We start from the raw sequence: 23,816 nt of genomic DNA, 5'->3' as shown, positions 1-23,816 counted from the left end.
TTATATATATATATATATATATATGTATATATATATATATATGTGTGTGTGTGTATGTAGCTACATATATATATTTATTTTATTTTAGTTTGGTTGCTTTTTTTGGTTCCCATGGAAACAAGGGCGGGCGTTTCCGGTGAATCCTCCAATGAGGTGCCGTTGTTCAGAGACGTGATATCTGATTGGCTCCAGGGGACTTCCGTGAATCTACTCCGGCTGCCGCTAGAAGCCCGCGGTTTACAAAAGCTACTGCTGGACGAAGTGAAACAGTTTACACATAAAATCTTCTTTTTTAACCTTCGCCAACCTGCTGGAGTGGTGTCAAAGTTGTGCTAACGCCACGGTAACGTACCCTCGGACTAAAGTCGTTGAAATTGCACCGGAAACACTGCAATTTACGAACCAAACACCGCTCGACTTTGGTTTTGTTTGTAGCGGCAGTAACGTTTACGTTAGCTGATGGCTAGTTAGCCACACAGCGCAGTGACGGTAACGTTACCTTGTCAACAAAGCGTCAACTGAAGCTGCTGCTCCCTTGTAGGAAACAGGCCGCACCGTTTCTTTCTACGGGGTGAGTGCTGTTTCGCTCTTAATCTTCACATCAGACGCAGACAACCGAGCAACTAAACATACACTATTGTTACAATGCTGCAATCCATTAATTCTCTCTGTCTGGGTCAATCATTGTCAATACCAGCTGGATAAACAACAACAATGTCGCTGTCGACCGAGGCTCGTTTTGGGGGGAGCCAAAGCTACAATAGAGTTAAAGGAGACACTATTTGTGTGGTGCCCGACCTCACCTGTGATCTCCTGGAGGATGACTTCGACCTGAATAAGTCCTACCCGTGTACTCAGAGGCCGCTGTACAAGAAGAGCCTCTGGGCTCGGCAGCGTCGTTATTATCCTGGTTCCTCGAGCGGTGAGGAACTACTTTGGTTGTAATTGAGAGTAGAGCTGACACGATTTAACAGTCAACACACCGAGTTTGTTATACCTTTTTTTATTATTTTTTTTATTACAGGTGAAAGTTTGGGTGTTTGCACTTCTGTCGCAGCAAGAAACCTTCAGATCTCGAGCTTACACCGTGGCTCCAAAGCCTCAGCTGATTCCCTGCCTCATCCACCCACTATGTCAGAGACAGAGGAACGCTTGTTCAGTCAGCTCATCTCTGAAGACTCTGGCCTGTCTGGATCTCCGTCTACCCTCAACCCAAACAAAGCTGTTCTTACGGTCGACCATAAAACCAAAGAGGTACTGTGTGTCCACTTCAGGGTTTTCTGTGGTTTTTTGTCTTAAGTGACTGATGAGGACAATAACTCTTGTAACTGGTCCAGTATTGAGGCATAACGTTGTAACCGGCAGCTGCAAAACGAGATGCAAGGGCAATTGCGCGGCGTCAATGTAACTACATTAACTAAAAGTGCTTGTTTTGCTACTGACAGGCTCTGATTTTTATTATAAGTGTCTGACAACATTATGGAAAGGACCCTACAGATCCAGTACCTTTGTCATGGTGTCAGAGTCCCGCTCAAGGAGAAGTCTAGTTCTAAAATCTTAATATCGGGCAGCAAGAGCTCCCACTTTTTACAGCTTTCTTCCTTTGTGGGCTTTGGGTCACAGCACCCACGGGAACGCCACCAGTCTCCCGAGCTTTGCGGCCTTGAAGCAGCTGGGTCCCCCTCCTCCGCCCAGTCTCTCTCTCCCCTCGTCCGCTCTTCAACTTGTAGTAGCTCTTCATCCTTAAACCCTGGCTCAGATAAATATGGGCAGCAATTTAATTCAAAGACCTCATCCAAATTGTCGAAATCATCTGAATATTCAGCCATGACATTACAAATCTTTTAGATAACACGAAGCTACTCTCTCTGTACTCCAACACAGCAAACTCTGCCCGACGTTGCCACCGTTGTCACCTCAGAACGAGACCAATCCTTGAGCGAAACTCTTTTATGTCAGACGTAATGTCAGACACTGTCAGTGGCAAAAACAAGGACTTTCACTGGACGTTAATTGCCGGTGCCAAATTGCCCGGATATGATTATATTGCAGCCTGTGAGCAGCTGCCGTCTGCAGCGCTCTCGCTCATTACTGGACCAATTTCAGAAATTGCTGTCCGTATTAGTCAGTTAGACACAAAAACATGGAAAATAGGTTTAATATCCATGTTGAAAAATACCAAAGTTTCCCTTTTAATGAGAGCAGTGGCGAATTAGTCAAACAATATTGCAACTAGAGCGTGTGCTGTAAATGTGTTTTTTATCTTCATTTTTCAGATTTTGTCAGCAAATGAACAGGCCTGCAAACTGCTCGAGTGCACCACCGGTGAGCTGATTGGAAAAAAGCTGCTGTCCATCTTGAAGAAAACCAGTCAGGTCCTGGAAGAAGCATTGGAAGAAGATTTTCCCCTCATGGATGGAACTGTTGCGGCTGTGTCTGGAAAAGTGGTATGAAAAATGCTGGCTGATCTTGGACCAAACTTTAAAATCAAAGAGTGTGTTTAACGTGCCGCTCTTTCTGTAGGTGGATGTTGTGACATTATCTGGAGAGATGCCAGTGTCGGTGTGTACCCACAGAAGGTCACAAAACGAAGAGCACTGGCTTGTCATGATGGAAAGTGTGGAAAGAGTCTCCGCCTTTCTCTCCTTTACACAAGATGTAAGTCATTATTTAGCAGCCATGGAAGTGTGATTTTTCTTTTTTTTTGCATTTTTCATGAGAATTCCTGCTTTCTTCGTCTTTCTTTCTAGGGTAGTATCCTAACCTGTGACTTGGCGTTTGCCCTTCTTCATGGATACCAACATCCTGACGAGTTAAAAGGGGCGTCTGTGAAGGAGCTAATCCCCTCTTTACAAATCCCCCTGCACAGTAATGCGTTGCCCAAAGTAAGCACACTTTACAGCCAAAACGGCGCCACTCAGCTGAGGAAAGCTCCCTTTCTTAAGCTTCGCTTCAAGTTTCTGTTTACCAAGATGCTTTTTTTTTTAGACGGTTCCAGGAACACGGAGAGAATAAATTCTGCTCAGGTAATTCTGTAAGTCTGCCATCTTTGACTTTGCATTTCTTTCAGACGCTGAGGATTCAGAGAGTGTGTGGTAAAAGCAGAGCGGGTGCATCCGTCCCACTGTGTGTCAAGCTTCGGGGGGCAGTGGTGTGTGGGAGGCCCCGACATCACAACAATGGGACTGGTTCCACCGGTCCAACAGAGACGGGTGAAAGATCCGATGCACAGGAAAGCCGTCCACTCACCTCCTCTGTGTGCAAGTCAAACGGCTTAAACCCTGAAGAGCCGTCCTCTGGTAAGGTGTTTTTTAGGGATGCTAGGTCGAAGAGGGATTAACAACACTCAATATTATTTTGGAGAAATTGGTGCCTTATCCACAGTCTATGTTATGCTGCCCAAGCACTGAACATCCTGCAGTTAATACTCCTCAGCCTTTTATAGTAAGACAAATGCACACAAGCCACACAACCCCTGATGGAAAAGTAATGAAAACCCTGTTTCCTTTATAGATAGAAACGGTTCGTTTTAAGGTAACGAAATCCCAACGATTCTGAATTTCAGTTGATTTTACACAAATAAAAATCTAGTTATAAATATCATATTATATTTCTGCAAATAAATCCCCCATAATCCTACACACTGTTCCTTTAAGGGGTTGAGATCGTTCCTCTACTTCTCAAGCTAAATAAATAATTTTTGGAAACATTGGATCTGAAAACCGCATCGTCACAAAGCAAAACTTAGGGCTGTTTTTTAGCTCATGAAACATTGACAGCTTTGCGATTTCTGGAGGTTTTCACTAGGGATGCACTGATATCGGGCTGATACTGACTAAATTAGCTGGATCAGATATTGGCGACAATGTTTAACCAATCAAATATGCAAAATAGTGACCATAGGATAAAGCTATGCCCCCCAATATATGTTACTCATCTCGTACTGTGATATAGTAACGAGTTGTGCCTTTTCAATGTGTGTCTGGACTCTTACAGACGTGAAAGCGGACAGCGTTGTCCTCTCCCCCAGCCCTGCGCTGGAGTACTCCGGAACAGTTTGGGTGTTTGCTCCTCTGAGCGGTCTCCTCCTGCTCCACCCTGATGGCTCAATCTGCCACATCCACAACCACCTGGCTCTCAGCCTGTTCGGCTACGACGAGGACGAGCTGCTGTGCAAGGTCAGCCGACACGACCACCTGAGCCAGGTTGTCTGTATTGACTGCTCTGCCAACTCTCACTTCTGTCTCTGCTGCTTGGTCCTCAACAGAGTGTCACTTTTCTGATGCCTGGTTTCTATGGATGGATGTCTGACACGGACAGAAAGGCCAGCAGCCCCTTCTCTGAGTCTCAAGCGGAGGTTAATAAAAGCACAGCCTTCTCCAAAATGTCAGGGAAATATGGTGAGCGTTTGTTTGGGTCAAACAACATACACAGGCTTCTGTGGTGTCATATCTGTCTAAACAGGCTTTTTTCCCATATGCACATCACAAATGTGTCCCTCAGTGTCAGTGCTGCTACTCTGATCATACAGTGTGTTGTATAATATTTTCTCTCAATCCTCAGACCCGTCCTCACTGGTGGCGGGTGATATGGCCATGGTGCATCAGGCTGTTCTGGGAATAACCTCCACAGGGAGAGGCAAAATCTTCACTGGAACCGCTGCCCGGCTGGAGAAACCGGGCAGCAGTTTGTCGACTCTTTCTCCTCCGGTTGTCACCTCCACAAGAGTGGTTATGTAAGTATTAATCCCCATGTCCCTGTCATAAGCTACCTGAATGTTTTTAGTCCAAAACTCCTTCATACTGCCAAAGTGTGAAAGAAATGTACCAGACCTGTGACAGCCATATTACTATGGTATTGTAGTGTTATAATATATATTTTACTACACTACCAAGAGTTAATGTCCCATGGTGTGGATAAAGCCGCCCTTGTATTTGAATGATACACAATTAAGGCCTCAAACGGTTATGTAGTAGATACATTAATTATTGCTTGATAACCTTTTTTATCATAAGATTTACTACACTACAAGGTTTTAATAGTCTTGAGCTTTTATTACAGCTAAACATGTCAAATCTACAGCTTCCAGACAAGAGCGTGCATCAACCTGAGTGCCTGGAGAAAATACTCCTCCATAATGGCTCGTTTACAGTTATGATTCCCTAAGTCAAATATTCAATGAGATTGAATTCCTTGTGAATAAGAAGTGATCATTAAATGTCAGATGAGAGTCAGAAATCTGAATGTACTGATTCTAAGCAACATCCAGTAGAGGTTTAAATTGTTCTGTGTGTGCGCGTGTTCTGTGTATCACTAAATTACTTTCAAAACATATCTAGTACAAGACGCCTTTTTATACTATGATCATTACATTGGTATTTGATCCTGATTGGCATTCCAATACTTGGATGAAAATCCGGCGTTTCTTTCCTCAGGGCCGATGACACTGCGGAGCTGATGGGGGAGGCAGCAGCCCGGGTCGCTCTCTGCACCAGTCGGCTAGACGGAGCTGATTCCACTGAGGCACTCCTCAAGACGTTCGCCTTGGTGGAACCTCCAGAAAACGAGACCTACTGCCTGGTTCCCTCCGGACCACCACACCAGAACCGAGACCAGCAGCAGCTCGGTGATGAAGTTCATAGAAATAATCAACCTGCCATCAGGATTATCTCAGGTAGGATGCGACTTGTAGTTTTAGTTCACAGTCATTTAGAGTGATTTCATATTTACAGTGTGCAGTGGCATTAAAATAGTCTGTCGTTGAGCATTTTTCAGTGTTTTTTTTTTTTTGTTGTTGTTTTGTGTTTCACTTCTTCAGACACTCCCAGTCGGAATGGACCAGCTGTTGGCGGCACCTCTCCTGACGGAGGCAAAGCCCACCGCACATGTGGCTCGGTCCTCCAACACACCAGCTTTGAGGTCATTTCACTGGAGAGCAGGTAGGGGTAGTTACAAGTGGCAGTTCTGTGTCTCAAGAGACAATTCATTAAAATGTTAGCACCAAAGTATGTAACTGGCTTTAACTTTATTTGCATGTAATCACAAAACCTCACATGTAATTGTTAGATAGCCCAATAGTTATTTACGTTACGTTATCTTTTTCACTGAATAACTTTTCTTTTACAGATAAGTAGCTAGTAGCCACTGAAATAGGTCAGAGTTTCAGTGATGCGAATGTGGTGCAGCCCTTATTGTCACTGACATGCCGGCTTGAGATTGGAAAGAAAACTGTAAACATTCTTCAGAATGTTCTTTTGATAAAATAATACCATCAGGATTTGTTGATCTATTGCCATCAGTTGTTGTTCTTCGTCATCAGTTTATTCAAACTCAATTTCCCAGGTCGTCCTCTGGCTTCTGTGAAAAGTTCGCTGGCCATGGTGGTTCTGATCCAGGCCCGGCGGAGGATTCTCGTTCAGCACACATGGTAGACTCGGCCAGCTGTTACCTCGACGTTAACAGCGATGGTGAAGTGGTGACCCGGGCCCTAGCCGACCTCGATCTGAGCAGTAGTATGGAGCTTCTCAGTGGCGGAGGGTACATTGATGATAACCAACGCTCCATGACGTCCTGCGATACAGCCGAGCTGCTGCGCACGCCCTCCCCGTGCGTGGTCGGGTCCGACCAGGAAGCTGAGACGGGGAACACTGGTGTCGAGGCCAGAAGTGAAGAGCGAGTAGAAAACAGCCACGGCGAGCAGGATCAGTGGGCGGCTCTTTCTACAATTCACAAAGAAAAGAGTCAAGAGTTCGGCATGCCGGTGAACGGCGGGATTCAGTCAATGGCGGACATTCCTGCAACATCTACTCCTAAGAGACAGAAGGTGAATGGACACACCTCGTCCTCAGACACTACACAGATGCAGGAGGGGCGATACGAAGGAATCGCGTACCACAGAGACGGCACGAGAGTCGGTTAGTACCACTGCTACTGTTATGCTTCCCTCAAAAATTCTACACATGGTGTTACAAAAAAAAGGCTTTAACCAGTCCAGTACCTTGTTTTCTCTCCAGATGTGCAGTGTGATGTGTGCAGGACTAACCTCCCTGATGGAAGCTCCATGTTCTGTGTGTGGATGAGTAGGCCTGGCCAGCAGGGGGCACTATTGCATACAGATCGACTGCTGCACGACCAGTCAGGAGCCAGTCTAGGAGAGGTCAGTAAATGTCTTTCATGCTGAGTTAGTACACAAACTATCTCGTCTATCAAAATGTGAAATGTGTTGTTTTGCTTTTCAATTCGTGGTTCTGTCCTCTGCTCGTCCTTTTAGAGGATTGGTGAGGCCAGTCATGGGGAGGTGTTGCGCTCCACCATGGATCTGGAGCAGTCTCGAGCCTGTGACGGGCAGTTTGAAGAAGAGTACCAGCCTCTTAAAGCTGTCGGTAAAGGAGCCTTTGGTTTTGTCTGGAAAGCAGTAAGGCGCTCTGATGGAACAGATGTAAGAAAATATTTTTCGTTAATGTCGAAACATATCCCATTTTTCATCTGTGTAGAAATATTGATATCGATGTGTTCATCGATTTTATAGTAAACCAAGATAGATCATAAGATTTTTTTTTTTTTTTTAATTCGCAGGTGATAGTGAAGTTCATTAGCAAGGCCAGGATTATAAGCGACTGCTGGGTAGATGATCCCATGCTGGGACCAGTCAGCCAGGAGATTGCCATACTGACACGAGTACAGCACCACAACATAGTCAGGGTAACTGAGCTTTAAGCCTTTAACATACAAGGTTGTAAAACAAACCTTTATTTGCTATGCTAAATTATTTAGCGCATCCTATATATATACTGTATATATATATGTGTGTGTGTGTGCCACTAGGTGCTGGAGGTGTTTGAGAATGGCAGTTACTTCCAGATGGTGATGGAGAAACATGGAGATGGCTTAGACCTTTTTGAGTTCATAAACATGGAGCCGAGGCTGGATGAGCCCCTGGCCAGCTACATCTTTAGACAGGTACGTCCATGGGCAAGAAAGTACGTATGACGGGAGCATCGGCTCTGAAATGTGAAGCGTTCATTGGTCTAAACTGGAGGTTCTGTCTCTTCCCCAGCTGGTGGCCGCTGTCTTCTATTTGAGGACTAAAAACATCCTTCACAGGGACATAAAAGATGAGAACATCATCATTGACAAATGTTTCCACATGCGACTGATAGACTTTGGCTCTGCTGCCATGATGGCTCCCAGGAAGCTCTTTTACACTTTCTGTGGCACACTGGAGTTCTGCTCCCCGGAGGTGCTTCAGGGAAATCCGTATGTACACAATGCCTGAGAACGACAAGTGATATTTGTTCCAACAAATAGGAAGTTTCATATCGGTTCCTTCTTTTTTTTTTTTATAGATGGTTTAGTTTAAAAGGGGAATAGGTGTCCTTTTGATTACACAGTTCTCTTAAAGCATTAAAACAGAATCTAGGTCAGAGCACTGTTTTCTAGTCCTGTGTGACTTTAATGGCTCATTAACCTTTACGATGTACAATTAAACTACATGGAGCTTTAAGGATATACCAATTGTAAAGTAACAAAGCCTTACACAGACAGTACATTTACTGGGGAATACAATGCTGCCATGTTTTCCATATTGCCAATTACAAGCTTGTTTTTCTTTGTGTCCTTCTTTGTTTGGTTGTAGCTATGAGGGTCCAGAGCTGGAGATGTGGTCTCTTGGTGTGTTGCTCTACACGCTGCTGTTCGGTGAGAACCCTTTCTGTGGAGTCGAGGAGATCCTGAATGCCGAACTGAAGCCCCCGTTCCCCCTCTCTCCAGGTATACTGCTGTTCTTTGACGGTCACATACAAAACTTTACAACAGCGTATTAGGGCCACTGTAGGCAAAAAAATTATAATAATTACGGAGCTGTGAAAAAAAAAAAGTACTAAACAAATTTAAAGGAAAAAAACAGCAATTTATGATATATTGTAGAAGTGGCTCACCTCACCGCAGTGTTTAACGGAGGCATCTGTGGTGTGATGAGGTCGATAGGACCTCGCAAAGTTAAACAATGTGGTTCCTTGACAACAACAAAAAACTAAACTATTTTTGTTAGCAGTGTTTTGCACTACTCCAATGGCCCTAATACGTCGTCACAAATAAGCCTTTCAGTTTCTACAAACATTTTTCTTCTGTGCTGAAATGTCCCCATGCACCCTCTCAGACCTGCACGGTGTGTTGCGTGAGCTGCTGCACCCTGATCCCGCTCAGAGAATGACTCTGGACCAGCTGCTGCTGCAGTCCTGGATCAGCCAGCCCATTTCACTGGCAGAGTACAGCTGGACAGAGGTGGTGCCTGCCACTCAGAGCTACTGTGAGTACTGTTTCACACCAGAGGTAGACTGACAATCGCCAGCCATGTTGTTCACTTCAGATATTATAGGGCTTGAATATCACTTTCTTTCTGCATTTTGCAATATTTGTAAATGAATCTCTTTACATCCAAATTAAGATGGTAGATTTACTTAACTTATTTTCCCTCCTTGCTTTAACAAGCTGCTAACTCCCCTAAACTAATTGAGTTAGCGTTGTCTTGTTTTTTTTAAAATTTTGTTTCATTTTAGAGGTTCAACAATGCACACGTCATTACCGGATGTTCTGTGATGCCGCACTGTTTCTTTGCATAGACGTTGCCATAGAGAATCTGTACGATCTGTAGTCTCAGTTTTCACAGCTCAAGTACTCGGGACCCTCTCTTCTTTCCACAGACTCACCACAGCACCTGGAGCCCATTCCTAAAGTGTTCATCACGCATGGCTTGTTCCCAGATGAACATGACGAGACTCTTCCTGATGATGAGGAGGAGGATGAAGATGACAGGTTGTCAATGGTGGCCCTGGAAACAGAGCTTCAGAAGTACCTCCATGAGGATTAAAGAGTGAATTTGGGCCCAGCCATCCATCCAACATTTAGTGTGCAGCAGAACAAAAGGGACATGAAGTGCAAAGTAAGAAAAAGGGAGCTCGTCTTAGTCCAAGGCCATAATCAAACACTACCGTCTAACTACCGTTCATCATGGTTTCCTTTTTAGATTATGTATTATATGTATTTTATTTATTCTTTGGACTTAATCATTGTAATTGTAACAGGGATCCAGCTTTGCCACCAAAACCCAGAAGCGACCACAACCGTGAGGTGTTTAACTCAGAGAATTTAGTTTGGTTGAAGGGAACAGTTTTATCAATCCGGCTTTTCTATTTTGGGTTCATGATTTTAATCTTGAGTGTTTTTAATTAAGAATTGTAAGTATATTTACAATATTTTATCTATTTATTTTTATACATAAATAAATATTTGACCACACGTGTTTGTTTCTTTGAGGAATTGCATGTTGATCAGAACTGTAGAAAGTTTGTCACGCAAACATTGTAAATGTATTTGAATTTTATATTCACACAGTAAATCATTGAATGTAAGCGCAATAAAAAAATTCAAATTGCAGATTCTAACATGGTGATGTATCGGATACTTTTGGCAGCAGCTGCTTGGTGTGACTGATGCCAACTGCAGATATCCAAAATAAAAGCTCAATTGGATTAAATTTTTCAGACCTAGTATTGCAAATATTGTAAATCAACTTGAGTTAAGGTTAAAATACTTAATCGGTAATAGTCCACCTTGCTTGTGTATAAATCTCGTCTCCTCTTTCGTAAATCCATCAGTAATGGTTCGTGTCCGTCTACAGAAAAATCATTCAAAAGTCAGATTTCTGCTGTGCACCCTCGTAGTGTCTGCTCTTCTCATCATTCAAGCTGAGCATAGCGGAACCTTTATCCTCTAACGAGGCTGAACGACGGAAGTATATGTCCGACGGACAAGCATGGGTACCCGAGTTGCTGCACGTCAGGTGAATCTAAATGTTTGAAAACATTACACTATTAATATTTCTCCAACTTAAAACAACGTTATTATATCGTAAAACGCATGCCTCACATACTTAAAACAAATGTCGAAGAAACGACTGACAGCCCTCATACTTCCGCTGTAACCTTCATGCATGCTAACTTATGCTAACAACATCTTAGCTCATCTACTAAACTCCACTTGTGTAATTGCCCCACGGCCATAACAGCGGCCGTTGTCTGTTGAACCATAATTCAGGGAACACATAACGTTTGAGGAACATATATATATATATATATATATTTATTTATTTATTTATTTTCCACAGGTTCTTCGGTGGACCGGGTTAAATGCCACCTCTGTATTCAGTCCACTTCAGTTTGGAACATGTCCCCTCCAGCCTCTATGCACCGGGTGCAGATTGATCTGTTCCTCCAGCAGCCACAACGCTCTGCGGTCAACGCAACACAACCACGAACTCGGTCCTCAACCCAGGGAGCGAGTCCCAGAGCTGTCCCTCCGCTCTCTGGTTGATATGGGATTCACAGACTCCCAGGCAGAGCAGCTACACGAAGCCACGTCCAAACTCAGAGGAGGAAGTGCTGCCCAACATGCTCTGTCAACCCTCACGGCTCTGTTTGTCTTGGGCCTCAACCCTTCCAGTGTGCTGAAACTGCTGGAGAAATGTCCTGAACTTTACACAGTCAAAGAATCACAGCTCCAGCAGCGCATGGGCAACATGCGGAAATTAGGTTTAGTCGAAGGTGAGTTGATGATCTTTGGTGAATTTACTTCATGCTTGATATTAATGGGTGCTTTGTATGATTATCAAACCAGTATTTTTCCTTCTATCCCCCTCCCCGTTAGGCAGTCTTCAGAGAGTGGTGTCCCATTACCCCCAGATCCTGACCGTGCCTGTGAAGACAGTAAAAAGTGTGGTGGTGTTCCTCAGAGAGAAGTGCCAGTTTACCGTCCAGCAGGTCACAGACATCCTCAGAGATAGTCCGGCCGTAGTCTTGGAAAACATGGGTCAGCTGGAGTACAAGTTTCAGGTTTGCGTTTTCGGTCATTCACTGATCTCAGCTCTAGATATTTGGGTTTTGTACTGAACAAAACAAGAAATTTGAAGACTTTACATCGACAGATGGGCCTTATTATTTTTTTTTGAATTCCAACATTTTATTGAATAAATGATGGTACGCTGAATCAAAATCTGAAACAGTCATTAGTTGTAGACCTAAAAATGCTGTTCTTATGGTAGACAGCGGATTTATTGACTTCCTCAAAGCTTAACCAAACATCACATCAGGGGTCACAGTAGTAAAAGACAACCCTCTTGCTGTTCACATAGCCTTTGTTTCTACAGTACAATGCAATACGCACTATTTACTTTTCCACTTGGCATACAAGAAATCAACATACTTTATTGTTTTTCGCTCTAACAGGAAATGATACAAGACCTGTTGCTGTTTCATTGCCATCCACAATTTGATTACCCTTTTTCCCCAGATGTGAGCAGCACAGCCATTTCCTTTCAATGTGGGACAATGGTGTCAATCAACAGCACACTCAAAACCAAGCATTTTTAGTATCCATACTGACTGTTTTTGTTAGTGTGAACACTTCATTCTCTAAACCTGCTTAGTAGATTGGAATTTGGACGTTGGTATAGTACTCCCTCTGGTGGCCATACATGAAGTGGGAACAGAACATTAAGCCACTAGTAATCTGATATATGCCATGTAGCCATATGTCTGTTGGGTTACTTGCTATTCTACTTACTAAATACATCGTATCTGTACAACTAGTATTATAAATTATTATTTGAGGTTATCTTTTGTTGCTTTTTTTTGTCGTTCCAAAGCGATTGTTGTTTGTGACAGCATGCGCTGACTCTTCTCTCCACAGTACGTCTACTTCCGGATGGGTGTCAAACAGGCGGAGATAGTGAAGTCCAGGCTGTTTCGTTTCACTCTGGACGAGGTGCGCTGTCGACACTGTTTTCTGGAGCGCAGGGGCCTGTATCAAACCCCAGACAAGAAAGGCCAGACGGTCATCCTCAACCCCAAACTGGACGGCATCCTCAGCGTTGACCAGGACACCTTCCTCGCACATGTTGCCAATGCGCCAGCAGAGGAGTATGAAGTATTTAGGAGACTGCTGGCAAGAGAATGGCAGGAAGAAGAGCGGCAGCATGGCAGCATTGAAGCTGATAGTGGTGGTGATGATGATGATGATGAGGTAGAGGAGACTGGAGGGAAAGGTGGATACAGTAAAAGGAGAAAAAAATGACAGCCCCGTGGGAGGACTGAGAGAACTTGTTTAAAGAGGAAGTTGCACGATAAGAGAAAATGACATACCCGATGGTGATAAATGAACCAATAAAATGTTTCCTTTTATCTGTTTGTTGAACTCAAGTTTGTCAGTGCTATAGAAAATGCTTATCTAAAACACACATGGAAACAATGTCGCTGTCACTGTTACCCAGCGATTGTTCCCTTTTGTACCCATGCTACTGACAGATTGGACTGAGAGAACCCTGCGGTTTGAAGTTGATCAAGATGTGAGGTTGATGGATGAGGACTCTGTATGGATGAGTTACAACTGTGAGGCGTGAACAGTTTCTCCCATATAATCTTTCCACGGTCAAAATGAGTTTGTGGCTTTGCTTAAGTGACTCCACAAGTTAAAGCAATTTCACAGAAAATGTGAATCTTATCAATTTAATCTCGATGGCTTTCAATGAGTCAAAAAACAAAAAATACAACTAGTGGGTAGGAAACAATGATAAAGTGGCAACATGAGGAATAGCTGGTAGGATGATAGCCCCTCCCTGTTACTATGTGACTGCCAAGTGACTGTAGCTTTCTACATCCCTATATTATCTGTATGAGTCAACAAAGAGGACATCAGATAAGGCCAGCGGGTGAGACGGGTCGAACAAGACCTCCATTGATTTTTAGAAGCGCAAAGCCTGATGGACGTGTAACACAGAGGTTTTTTCTGTTCTGGACATAAGGTAAGAAAACTGGCCTTTGGCCAATCAATAATTTGTCAATAAGTGCGTCTACGCAAAGTTCGAACAGAACCAACTGATTTTCTGTTTTTGTCTCAAGTGTTAAGAGTATTTGTAAGCATTTAGTGGGGTGGCAGGAGCATAACTATCAGGTTTGTATACAAAAAAACTATATTTAATTCTGATGCCCCATCTGAAAGTGTAGGGAAATGTATGTCTAATAAAATTCCCTAAAAGATTGTTTCATCCAAACTGCAGTCCAACTGAAGTCAATTGTAATTTTTAAATAAATGTGAAATGTACATCTTGTAATGTTTCATGTTACATTGAGTTAATTATTGACAACTTCATTTGCATTTTCTTTCATTTGGAACATACCATTTGAGGGGTACAGACCATCACTGTATATATATTTGAATTTTTGGCCTCATTTCCCTAGTCCTTTGGACTATAAATAACCAAGAGGAGCACTACATAAGATTTATCAATGTCTGAGTCAGTCAAGTGACAAATGAGTTGACAAATGTATACATTACATGTTTGCCCAGCCTGCAATCCTGAGATCCTGAATCTTAAAATATGGGTAACACTTTATAATAACTACACACTATGAAGCATTAGTTAAGTATGAGTAAACACTTAATTCATCATTTATAAAGCATTATTCCTTCATTAATTATTCATTAGTATGCAGTTCATAACAACAGTTACATCAACAAAGCATTTATAAATGACATTGAAAGGCCAGCAGTGCCTCAAAACACAGTTTTTGAACAGAACAGGCAAATAGACACAACACAAAGTGATCAAGAACATATTAATATTTATTGCAAGATGCAAACAATATACTGTTAAATACAAACCTCTCAGCCATTCATTCATGTAAGAAACAAACAGACAAAGACATTCTCCTTCAAGAGAACATGGCTGGATACAAAACATTTGTAAATATACGATTAGACCAGGAGCTTTGCATATTAGTTCATATTTATTGATTTAATTATTCATTTCATACCAAGCATATCGATCTCCACTGTCCGTACTTTTCTTCAGTTGCCTGTCCCGATGGCAGCCGGCCGAATCTGCTCATTGTATGCAATTATCTTATTAATCATCTACAACTCTTTAATAATTGGTTTGTAAAATATATAATACTTAACTTACTAATGGGGAATCCATCATTTAAAAAGTATGAAAACACAATAATGAAACACATAATAGACGAGCTTATTAATCAAGAATAAAACATTTATAACTGTTGTTATGAACTGCATACTAATGAATTATTAATGTAGGAACAATGCTTTATAAATGATGAATTAAGTGTTTACTCATATTTAACTAATGCTTCATAGTGTGTAGTTATTATAAAGTGTTACCAAACTAGGTATATGAAATAGTCTCTATACACCTTACTGCTTACTTGTATGCATTTACATGCTTGCATTTTGAAGGTGGTCCACTCTGTTGACTTAAATTCATGGTCTTTTCATTAACAGGAAGCTGCTGGAGGAAGTAGTCAACACACTGTAAAACACACCTCAGTCGGAGCATCTGTGCCTCCGTAGCTGAAAAGACAAAATGATGTCATCGGCGCTCATGTCAAACCTCACACAGGAATGGGTGGAGAGCCTGCTGAGGTGGCACCTGGATTTGTTATCCATCCCAGCCACAGTCATCACTCTGGCCACCTTGCTGGCCGACCCCGTTCTCCTGACATGCATTTTCCTGTCCCGTGCCCTGCGTCAGGAGACGCGTTACCTGCTGATGGCCAACACCCTGACGGCGGACATGCTCTTCCTCGTCCTCAACCTGGCCATGGTGATCTGTAACGCCACGAGAGCTCAGATGTCCTGGCTGGTCTGTCAGCTGATCACAGCCGTCACCGTCACCACCTACAGCTGTGCCATCCTCACCGTCACCCTGATGGTGGTCGACACCTACGCTGCGGTTCGCTGGCCCCTCCGTTACCATGACCTTCTTCCACCTGCCCGCACCCACCGCATACTGCTGGGGGTGTGGGTGCTGGCAGCCCTGTACCCTCTCAGCCTGGTGATCATGATGGAGGTGGAGAGGGAAAACTCGCACGAAAGGGTGGCTGTGTGTCTGGTCCTCATCTCCCTTGGCTTTATTCAGGCCAAGAACATAGGGTGGATCCACGTCTACTTCTTCGTAACTGCGGTCATCTGTGCCGTACTCATTTTTGTCTGCTACATTCGGCTCTACATGGTAACAAGGACCCATGGCATCTGGCAGAGCCGCTTCTCCAGGGCCCGGGTCACACTGCTGGCTCACGGGGTCCTTCTCCTGCTCTACTTTTCCCCCGGCTTTGTTTTGATCACGGAGCTCTACCTGTTCCAGAGGAAAGACATAAGTCAGGATCTACGTGTGTGGGTCAGCACAGTCAATATGTGTGTCTTCATGTTGCTGCCCAGGGCGTTCGCTCCATACCTGTATGGGCTGAGGTACAGGGAGATCTCTGACATTCTGATGCAGTGGCTACACCAGCACAGGAGACTCAGCCAGACCACAGTTTCATGAAGACACCTGCAAACTGTCCGTTATTCAAATTTCTTTCATGGAATTGATTGTGATGTACATATTTTCAGTTTGCTCAGTTGCCCTCTAAAAAGACAAATATGTAACTGCAAGGGCAGTAGTCAGGATGAGTCAAAATCCCCCCCTGTGCATTTATTTTTATTTTGACTAGCCATCAAAAAAAGAGTCTATTTATTACAATATAATGTTTGTTGGTGTATATTGTCTAAATGCTGTTTCAAAACTCTCCCCAAATTCCAAATTTGGCCTACAGCTATATTTAAGAACACTGATTGTAAAACACCATGCGTAATTTGTGTACAAAACTCCTCCTCAACTCAAATTCCAATGTCCACTGTGTTCTCAATGTAGCTACAGCCCTGGTCGCTGCCCAGTAAAATGTAAATTGGTTATTCAACATCCCTGCCAACTGTAGTCTTGTGTGTTTGAGAAGAAGAAGAAGAAGAAGAAGAAGAAGAAGAAGAAGAAGAAGAAGAAGAAGAAGAAGAAGAAGAAGAAGAAGAAGAAGAAGAAGAAGAAGAAGAAGAAGAAGAAGAAGAAGAAGAAGAAGAAGAAGAAGAAGAAGAAGAAGAAGAAGAAGAAGAAGAAGAAGAAGAACTATTTTACTGCTGTGTGGATCCAAATGAGAATATGCTGAACTTCCTTGCTTTCCAAGTTTATGTCTGTGTTGAGACAATTTTTAATCACCTTTTTTTTGTTGTTGAAGTAAATAGTACAACCAAAATATGTATTTCATCATCAGCATTATTATATAATATAAAAGCCACTCAGCCTCAGTTTTATGACCATACTGTGGTAACAAAGCACTCAACTCCATTTGCCCTCAAAGCCGTGTTTGTCTAAAACTGGTTGTCCATTAACAAATGGCTGAATGATTTTCTGTATGATAAATGCCACCTCCTCTGTATTCAGTCCACTTCAGTTTGGAACATGTCCCCTCCAGCCTCTATGCACCGGGTGCAGATTGATCTGTTCCTCCAGCAGCCACAACGCTCTGCGGTCAACGCAACACAACCATGAACTCGGTCCTCAACCCAGGGAGCGAGTCCCAGAGCTGTCCCTCCGCTCTCTGGTTGATATGGGATTCACAGTCTCCCAGGCAGAGCAGCTACACGAAGCCACGTCCAAACTCAGAGGAGGAAGTGCTGCCCAACATGCTCTGTCAACCCTCACGGCTCTGTTTGTTTTGGGCCTCAACCCTTCCAGTGTGCTGAAACTGCTGGATAAATGTCCTGAACTTTACACAGTCAAAGAATCACAGCTCCAGCAGCGCATGGGCAACATGCGGAAATTAGGTTTAGTCGAAGGTGAGTTGATGATCTTTGGTGTATTTACTTCATGCTTGATATTAATGGGTGATTTGTATGATTATCAAACCAGTATTTTTCCTTCTATCCCCCTCCCCGTTAGGCAGTCTTCAGAGAGTGGTGTCCCATTACCCCCAGATCCTGACCGTGCCTGTGAAGACAGTAAAAAGTGTGGTGGTGTTCCTCAGAGAGAAGTGCCAGTTTACCGTCCAGCAGGTCGCAGACATCCTCAGAGACCAAGCACCGTAGAGCCGTCTCCATCTCCTGGTTCTTGCGCTCAGTCTGGCCGTTAGACTGTGGATGGAATCCAGATGGAATCCAGGCTGGCTGTGGCCCCAATAAGTGTGCTGAACTCCCTCCAGAACACTGACGTAAACTGAGGTCCCCGGTCAGGGACCACGTCAGTGGGGAGACCATGGAGCCGGAAGACATGCAGCAGGACCAGCTCAGCAGTCTCTTTGGCCGAGGGGAGCTTGGACAAGGGCACAAAGTGGGCCATCTTGCTGAACCATTCTACCACTGTCAGGATGGTGATGTGTTTGTTGGACAGTGGTAGACCGGTAACAAAGTCCAAGGAGATGTGGGACCAGGGCCGATGGAGCACAGGCAGAGGTTGCAGGAAGCCAGCGGGAGCCTGGTGGGATGGCTGGTGCTGGTTGCAGACAAGACAGGCATTGACGAACTCCCAGGTGTCTTTCTCGAGAGTAGCCCACCAAAACCTCTGCTGCAGGACCTCCCTGGTATGCTGGATCCTGGGGTGGCAAGTGAGTCTGAAGCTGTGGGCCCACTGGAGGACATCGGACCTCAGTGTCTGAGGGACGAACAGGCGGTCAGGAGGTAGGATCGGGCTGGTCCTCCAGGGTGGCCTTGACTCTCTCCTCTACCTCCCATGTGATCGAAGCAACCACAACGGGGGCAGAAAGGATATTGTCATTGCCAGGGGTGGAATCCCCCTTCTCCACAAACTGACGGGACAGGGCGTCAGGCTTGACGTTGCAGGTACTGGGCCGGTAACAGAGGGAAAAAGTTGAATCGCGTAAAAAACAGGGACCATCTGGCTTGCCGAGAGTTCAGTCTTTTGGCGGACTGGATGTATTCGAGGTTCTTGTGATCAGTCCATACCAAAAAGGGCAGACTGGTCCCCTCAAGCCAGTGGCGCCATTATTCAAGAGCCAGCTTAACTTAGTCATAGTTCCTTTCAGCTAGTGAGAGCCACCTAGAAAAGAAGGCGCAGGGGTGAAGCTTCTGGTCGTTGGCAGCCCACTGGGATAGGATGGCTCCCACCCCAACATCGGAGGCATCCACCTCCACAACAAACTGTCTCTCAGGATCAGGCACTTGGAGGATAGGGGCAGAAGTAAACCGGGCCTTAAGGTTCTGGAAGGCCTCCTCAGCCGAGGGGGACCACTGGAACAGCACTTTGGATGAGGTAAGGGCTGTGAGTGGGGCAGCCATGGTGCTATAGCTGCAGATGAACTTCCGGTAGAAGTTAGTGAACCCCAGGAACCGTTGCAGCTGTTTACATGAGTCAGGGATGAGCCAGGACGTAACAGCTGACACCTTGGCAGGGTCCATCTGCACGATCCCCTGTCCCACGATGTACCCTAGGAAGGAGACTGATGAAGAGTGGAATTCTCACTTCTCCGCCTTAACGAACAGAGAATTCTCAAGGAGGCATTGAAGGACTGCTTGGACGTGGTGAATGTGCTCCTCCCGGGACCTGGAGAAAATCTGAATGTCGTCCGGGTAGACGAACACATGCCTGTTTAACATGTCTCTCAGCACGTCATTAACCAGGGCCTGGAAGACAGCTGGGGCATTGGTGAGACCGAAGGGCATCACCAGGTACTCGTAATGTCCAGTGGGGGTGTTTAAAGCTGTCTTCCACTCGTCACCCTCCCGGATCCGGACCAAGTGGTAGGCATTGCGCAGGTCTAGCTTGGTGAAGATGGTGGCTCCCCGCAGCAACTCAAAGGTAGAGGAGATGAGTGGGAGTGGGTAGCGGTTCTTAATGGTAATGTCGTTAAGTCCCCTGTAGTCAATGCAAGGCCTCAGTGACTTGTCCTTCTTCCCCAGGAAGAAAAACCCAGCACCAGCAGGTAAAGAAGAGGGGCGGATGATCCCAGCAGCTAGAGAGGAATTTATGTACGCCTCCATGGCCTCTCTTTCAGGTGCAGACAAGGAATACAGGCGACCCCTGGGTGAAGTGGTGCCTGGTTGCAGGTCAATGGCATAATCGTAGGGGCAATGTGGAGGCAGAGATGAGGCCTTGGCCTTACTGAATACCTCCTGATAGTCATGGTATTCAGTAGGCCCCCCTGACAAGTCTGAAGCAGAGCTGGAACAGTCTGATTGCTGGGGTGCAGCAGCTTGTTTCAGGCAAATCAGGTGACATGATGAGCTCCACCCCAGGATAACTCCTGTTGCCCAGTCTGGGGGTTATCGCAGCGGAGCCAGGGGTATCCCAGGATTAGTGGATGCTGGGGTGCCCGCAGTATAAGAAACCGTATGGTCTCATGGTGGTTACCAGACAGGAGCATACAGACTGGCGTGGTCTGGTGAGTCACTGTCCCCAGTAGGTGACCATCCAGGGCGCTGGCAGGAACAGGGCATAGCAGAGGTACCTGGTCGATACCCAGCTGAAGGACCAGATCCTCATCAATGATGCTGTTGTCAGCACCAGAGTCAATAAAAGTAGCGAGGGTGTGGGATCCATTATTGAGCAGGAGCTGAACGTGGCACAGGGGTCTTTGGTTGGAGAAGTCTTTTGGTTCGGCTCACCAGTACATCCCCCACTACTGATGAGCCGTGCCTTTTGCTGGGCACCGGGATATAAAGTGACCAGCCTGGCCACAGTACAGGCAGAGATTCCCCCGGTGGCGGCGTTCACGCTCCTCTGGAGTGAGGCTGGTGTGCCCAACCTGCATGGGTTCAGCGCCCCCAGGTTGAGACCCTGGGGTGATGCTGGTAGCTGCTGGAGGACCTCGAGACCGGGTGAAAGAGCAGCGATCTGTCTCCCCCTTGCGTCACTCCTGTCGCCTTGCCTGGATGCGTCTATCCACTTGGGAAGTCAGTTCAACTAAGCCATTCAGGACGGAAGACAAATCAAAAGAGACCAGTTCATCTTTAATATATTCTGCTAGTCGCACTGAGCTGCAGAGTTCCAGTCACTAAGGCGTGCTCTAGTGTGAAACTCAATGGCATAATCAGCAACTGTCCGGTCTCCCTGACGCAGATCCATAAGTCCCTCGATAGAATCAGGGCCCTTGGAGGCTGCCTAGAACACTTTGCGTAGCTCAGCAGAAAAAGCCAGGAAGGAAGAGCAGGCTGGTGTTTGCCTCTCCCATTCGGCGTTGCCCCACAGTCGTGCCCTGCCTGTCAGGTGGTTGATGGTAAAGGCTACCTTAGCCTCCTCCGAGGCAAACGTGTAGGGCTGCAGGGAAAACAGGATGGAGCAGTTTGTGATGAATGGGTTGCAGCCCTCAGGTTCTCCAGCGTAGCGCTCTGGGGTGCCCACACGGGGCTCATGTGCTGGAGCAGGCGTCAGAGGGGCAGGAGGAGGAGCTGAAACTGCCTGCTGGGTCAGGACTGCTGTTGGACCTGAGCGGCTAACGTAGCAAACGCCTGCTCGTGGACTTCTGCTGACTGACGTCTCTCAGTGGCGGTGTTGGCCATCAGTGCCTGTGAGGCGCGTGAACAGTGTCTCCCATATAATCTTTCCACGGTCAAAATAAGTTTGTGGCTTTGCTTAAGTGACCCCACAAGTTAAAGCAATTTCACAGAAAATGTGAATCTTATCAATTTAATCTCAATGGCTTTCAATGAGTTAAAACAAAAAATACAACTAGTGGGTAAGAAACACTGATAAAGTGGCAACATGAGGAATAGCTGGTAGGATGATAGCCCCTCCCTGTTACTATGTGACTGCCAAGTGGCTGTAGCTTTCTCCATCCCTATATTATCTGTATGAGTCAACAAAGAGGACATCAGATAAGGCTAGCGGGTGAGACGGGTCAAACAAGACATCCATTGATTTTTAGAAGTGCAAAGCCTAATGGACGTGTAACACAGAGGTTTTTTCTGTTCTGGACATAAGGTAAGAAAACTGACCTTTGGCCAATCAATAATTTGTCAATAAGTGCGTCTACGCAAAGTTTGAACAGAACCAACTGATTTTCTGTTTTTGTCTCAAGTGTTAAGAGTATTTGTAAGCATTTAGTGGGGTGGCAGGAGCATAACTATCAGGTTTGTATACAAAAAAAACTATATTTAATTCTGATGCCCCATCTGAAAGTGTAGGGAAATGTATGTCTAATAAAATTCCCTAAAAGATTGTTTCATCCAAACTGCAGCCCAACTGAAGTCAATTGTAATTTTTAAAAAAAGTTAAAAGTGAAATGTACATCTTGTAACCTTTCATGTTACATTGAGTTCATTATTTACAACTTCTTCTACGTCTTCATTTGCATTTTTTTTTATTTGGAACATAACTCTCGAAGGGCACAGACCATCACTGTATATATATTTGAATTTTTGGCCCCTCATTTCCCTAGTCCTTTGGACTATAAATAACCAAGAGGAGCACTACAAAAGTTTGATCAACGTCTGAGTCAACAAAGTGACAAATGAGTTGACAAATGTATACATTACATGTTTGCCCAGCCTCCAATCCTGAGATCCTGAATCTAAAATAGGTATATGAAATAGTCTCTATACACCTTACTGCTTACTTGTATGCATTTACATGCTTGCATTTTGAAGGTGGTCCACTCTGTTGACTTAAATTCATGGTCTTTTCATTAACAGGAAGCTGCTGGAGGAAGTAGTCAACACACTGTAAAACACACCTCAGTCGGAGCATCTGTGCCTCCGTAGCTGAAAAGACAAAATGATGTCATCGGCGCTCATGTCAAACCTCACACAGGAATGGGTGGAGAGCCTGCTGAGGTGGCACCTGGATTTGTTATCCATCCCAGCCACAGTCATCACTCTGGCCACCTTGCTGGCCGACCCCGTTCTCCTGACATGCATTTTCCTGTCCCGTGCCCTGCGTCAGGAGACGCGTTACCTGCTGATGGCCAACACCCTGACGGCGGACATGCTCTTCCTCGTCCTCAACCTGGCCATGGTGATCTGTAACGCCACGAGAGCTCAGATGTCCTGGCTGGTCTGTCAGCTGATCACAGCCGTCACCGTCACCACCTACAGCTGTGCCATCCTCACCGTCACCCTGATGGTGGTCGACACCTACGCTGCGGTTCGCTGGCCCCTCCGTTACCATGACCTTCTTCCACCTGCCCGCACCCACCGCATACTGCTGGGGGTGTGGGTGCTGGCAGCCCTGTACCCCCTCAGCCTGTTGATCATAATGTTGGTGGAGAGGGAAAATCCGCACGAAAGGGTGGCTGTGTGTCTGGTCCTCATCTCCCTTGGCTTTATTAAGCTCAAGAACAATGGGTGGATCTACGTCTACTTCTCCCTAGCCGCGGTTATGTGTGCCATACAAATTTTTGTCTGCTACATTCGGCTCTACATGGTAACAAGGACCCAGGGCATCTGGCAGAGCCGCTTCTCCAGGGCCCGGGTCACACTGCTGGCTCACGGGGTCCTTCTCCTGCTCTACTTTGCCCCCGGCTTTGTTTTTATCCTGGAGCTCTACCTGTTCCAGAGGAAAGACATAAGTCAGGATCTACGTGTGTGGGTCAGCACAGTCAATAAGTGTGTCTTCATGTTGCTGCCCAGGGCGTTCGCTCCATACCTGTATGGGCTGAGGTACAGGGAGATCTCTGACACTCTGATGCAGTGGCTGCACCAGCACAGGAGACTCAGCCAGACCACAGTTTCATGAAGACACCTGCAAACTGTCCGTTATTCAAATTTCTTTCATGGAATTGATTGTGATGTACATATTTTCAGTTTTCTCAGTTGCCCTCCAAAAAGACAAATATGTAACTGCAAGGGCAGTAGTCAGGATGAGTCAAAATCCCCCCCTGTACATTTATTTTTAATTTGACTAGCCATCAAAAAAAGAGTCTATTTATTACAATATAATGTTTGTTGGTGAATATTGTCTAAATGCTGTTTCAAACCTTTCCCCA

The 23,816-nt window shown here is 45.2% G+C and overlaps 5 protein-coding genes across 5 annotated transcripts; all 5 read left to right on the top strand.

Annotated features, from left to right (window-relative positions):
- The first annotated feature begins 574 nt into the window (after positions 1-574).
- Positions 575-10,296, top strand: pask (PAS domain containing serine/threonine kinase). Its single transcript, XM_076098663.1, has 20 exons — positions 575-922; positions 1,025-1,254; positions 2,277-2,447; positions 2,524-2,658; positions 2,751-2,885; positions 3,071-3,299; positions 3,997-4,178; positions 4,268-4,400; positions 4,564-4,735; positions 5,436-5,674; positions 5,819-5,939; positions 6,343-6,914; positions 7,014-7,156; positions 7,271-7,438; positions 7,576-7,701; positions 7,825-7,959; positions 8,057-8,256; positions 8,636-8,769; positions 9,158-9,307; positions 9,702-10,296. The coding sequence occupies exons 1-20, from the start codon at positions 715-717 to the stop codon at positions 9,866-9,868; spliced, it is 3,750 nt and encodes a 1,249-aa protein (XP_075954778.1). The 5' UTR covers positions 575-714; the 3' UTR covers positions 9,869-10,296.
- Positions 10,297-10,793: 497 nt separating this feature from the next.
- On the top strand, positions 10,794-13,235 carry LOC142956381 (transcription termination factor 4, mitochondrial-like). Its single transcript, XM_076097941.1, has 4 exons — positions 10,794-10,840; positions 11,165-11,600; positions 11,704-11,888; positions 12,745-13,235. The coding sequence occupies exons 1-4, from the start codon at positions 10,814-10,816 to the stop codon at positions 13,126-13,128; spliced, it is 1,032 nt and encodes a 343-aa protein (XP_075954056.1). The 5' UTR covers positions 10,794-10,813; the 3' UTR covers positions 13,129-13,235.
- Positions 13,236-15,402: 2,167 nt separating this feature from the next.
- LOC142956382 (putative G-protein coupled receptor 148) lies at positions 15,403-16,397 on the top strand. The gene has a single exon (XM_076097942.1). The coding sequence runs from the start codon at positions 15,434-15,436 to the stop codon at positions 16,391-16,393; it is 960 nt and encodes a 319-aa protein (XP_075954057.1). The 5' UTR covers positions 15,403-15,433; the 3' UTR covers positions 16,394-16,397.
- A 757-nt stretch (positions 16,398-17,154) lies between these two features.
- LOC142956049 (transcription termination factor 4, mitochondrial-like) lies at positions 17,155-17,967 on the top strand. Its single transcript, XM_076097347.1, has 2 exons — positions 17,155-17,718; positions 17,822-17,967. Exons 1-2 carry the CDS (start codon positions 17,283-17,285, stop codon positions 17,965-17,967), a joined length of 582 nt encoding a protein of 193 aa, XP_075953462.1. The 5' UTR covers positions 17,155-17,282.
- Positions 17,968-22,575: 4,608 nt separating this feature from the next.
- On the top strand, positions 22,576-23,793 carry LOC142956383 (putative G-protein coupled receptor 148). Its single transcript, XM_076097943.1, has one exon. The coding sequence runs from the start codon at positions 22,607-22,609 to the stop codon at positions 23,564-23,566; it is 960 nt and encodes a 319-aa protein (XP_075954058.1). The 5' UTR covers positions 22,576-22,606; the 3' UTR covers positions 23,567-23,793.
- Positions 23,794-23,816: the final 23 nt, after the last annotated feature.

Source organism: Anarhichas minor, unplaced genomic scaffold (assembly GCF_050575085.1).
Source record: "Anarhichas minor isolate MPS153535 unplaced genomic scaffold, ASM5057508v1 ptg000024l, whole genome shotgun sequence".
Classification (NCBI taxonomy): domain Eukaryota; kingdom Metazoa; phylum Chordata; class Actinopteri; order Perciformes; family Anarhichadidae; genus Anarhichas; species Anarhichas minor.
The sequence above is the reverse complement of the archived record's forward strand: the minus strand, read 5'-3'. Positions and strand labels throughout refer to the sequence as shown.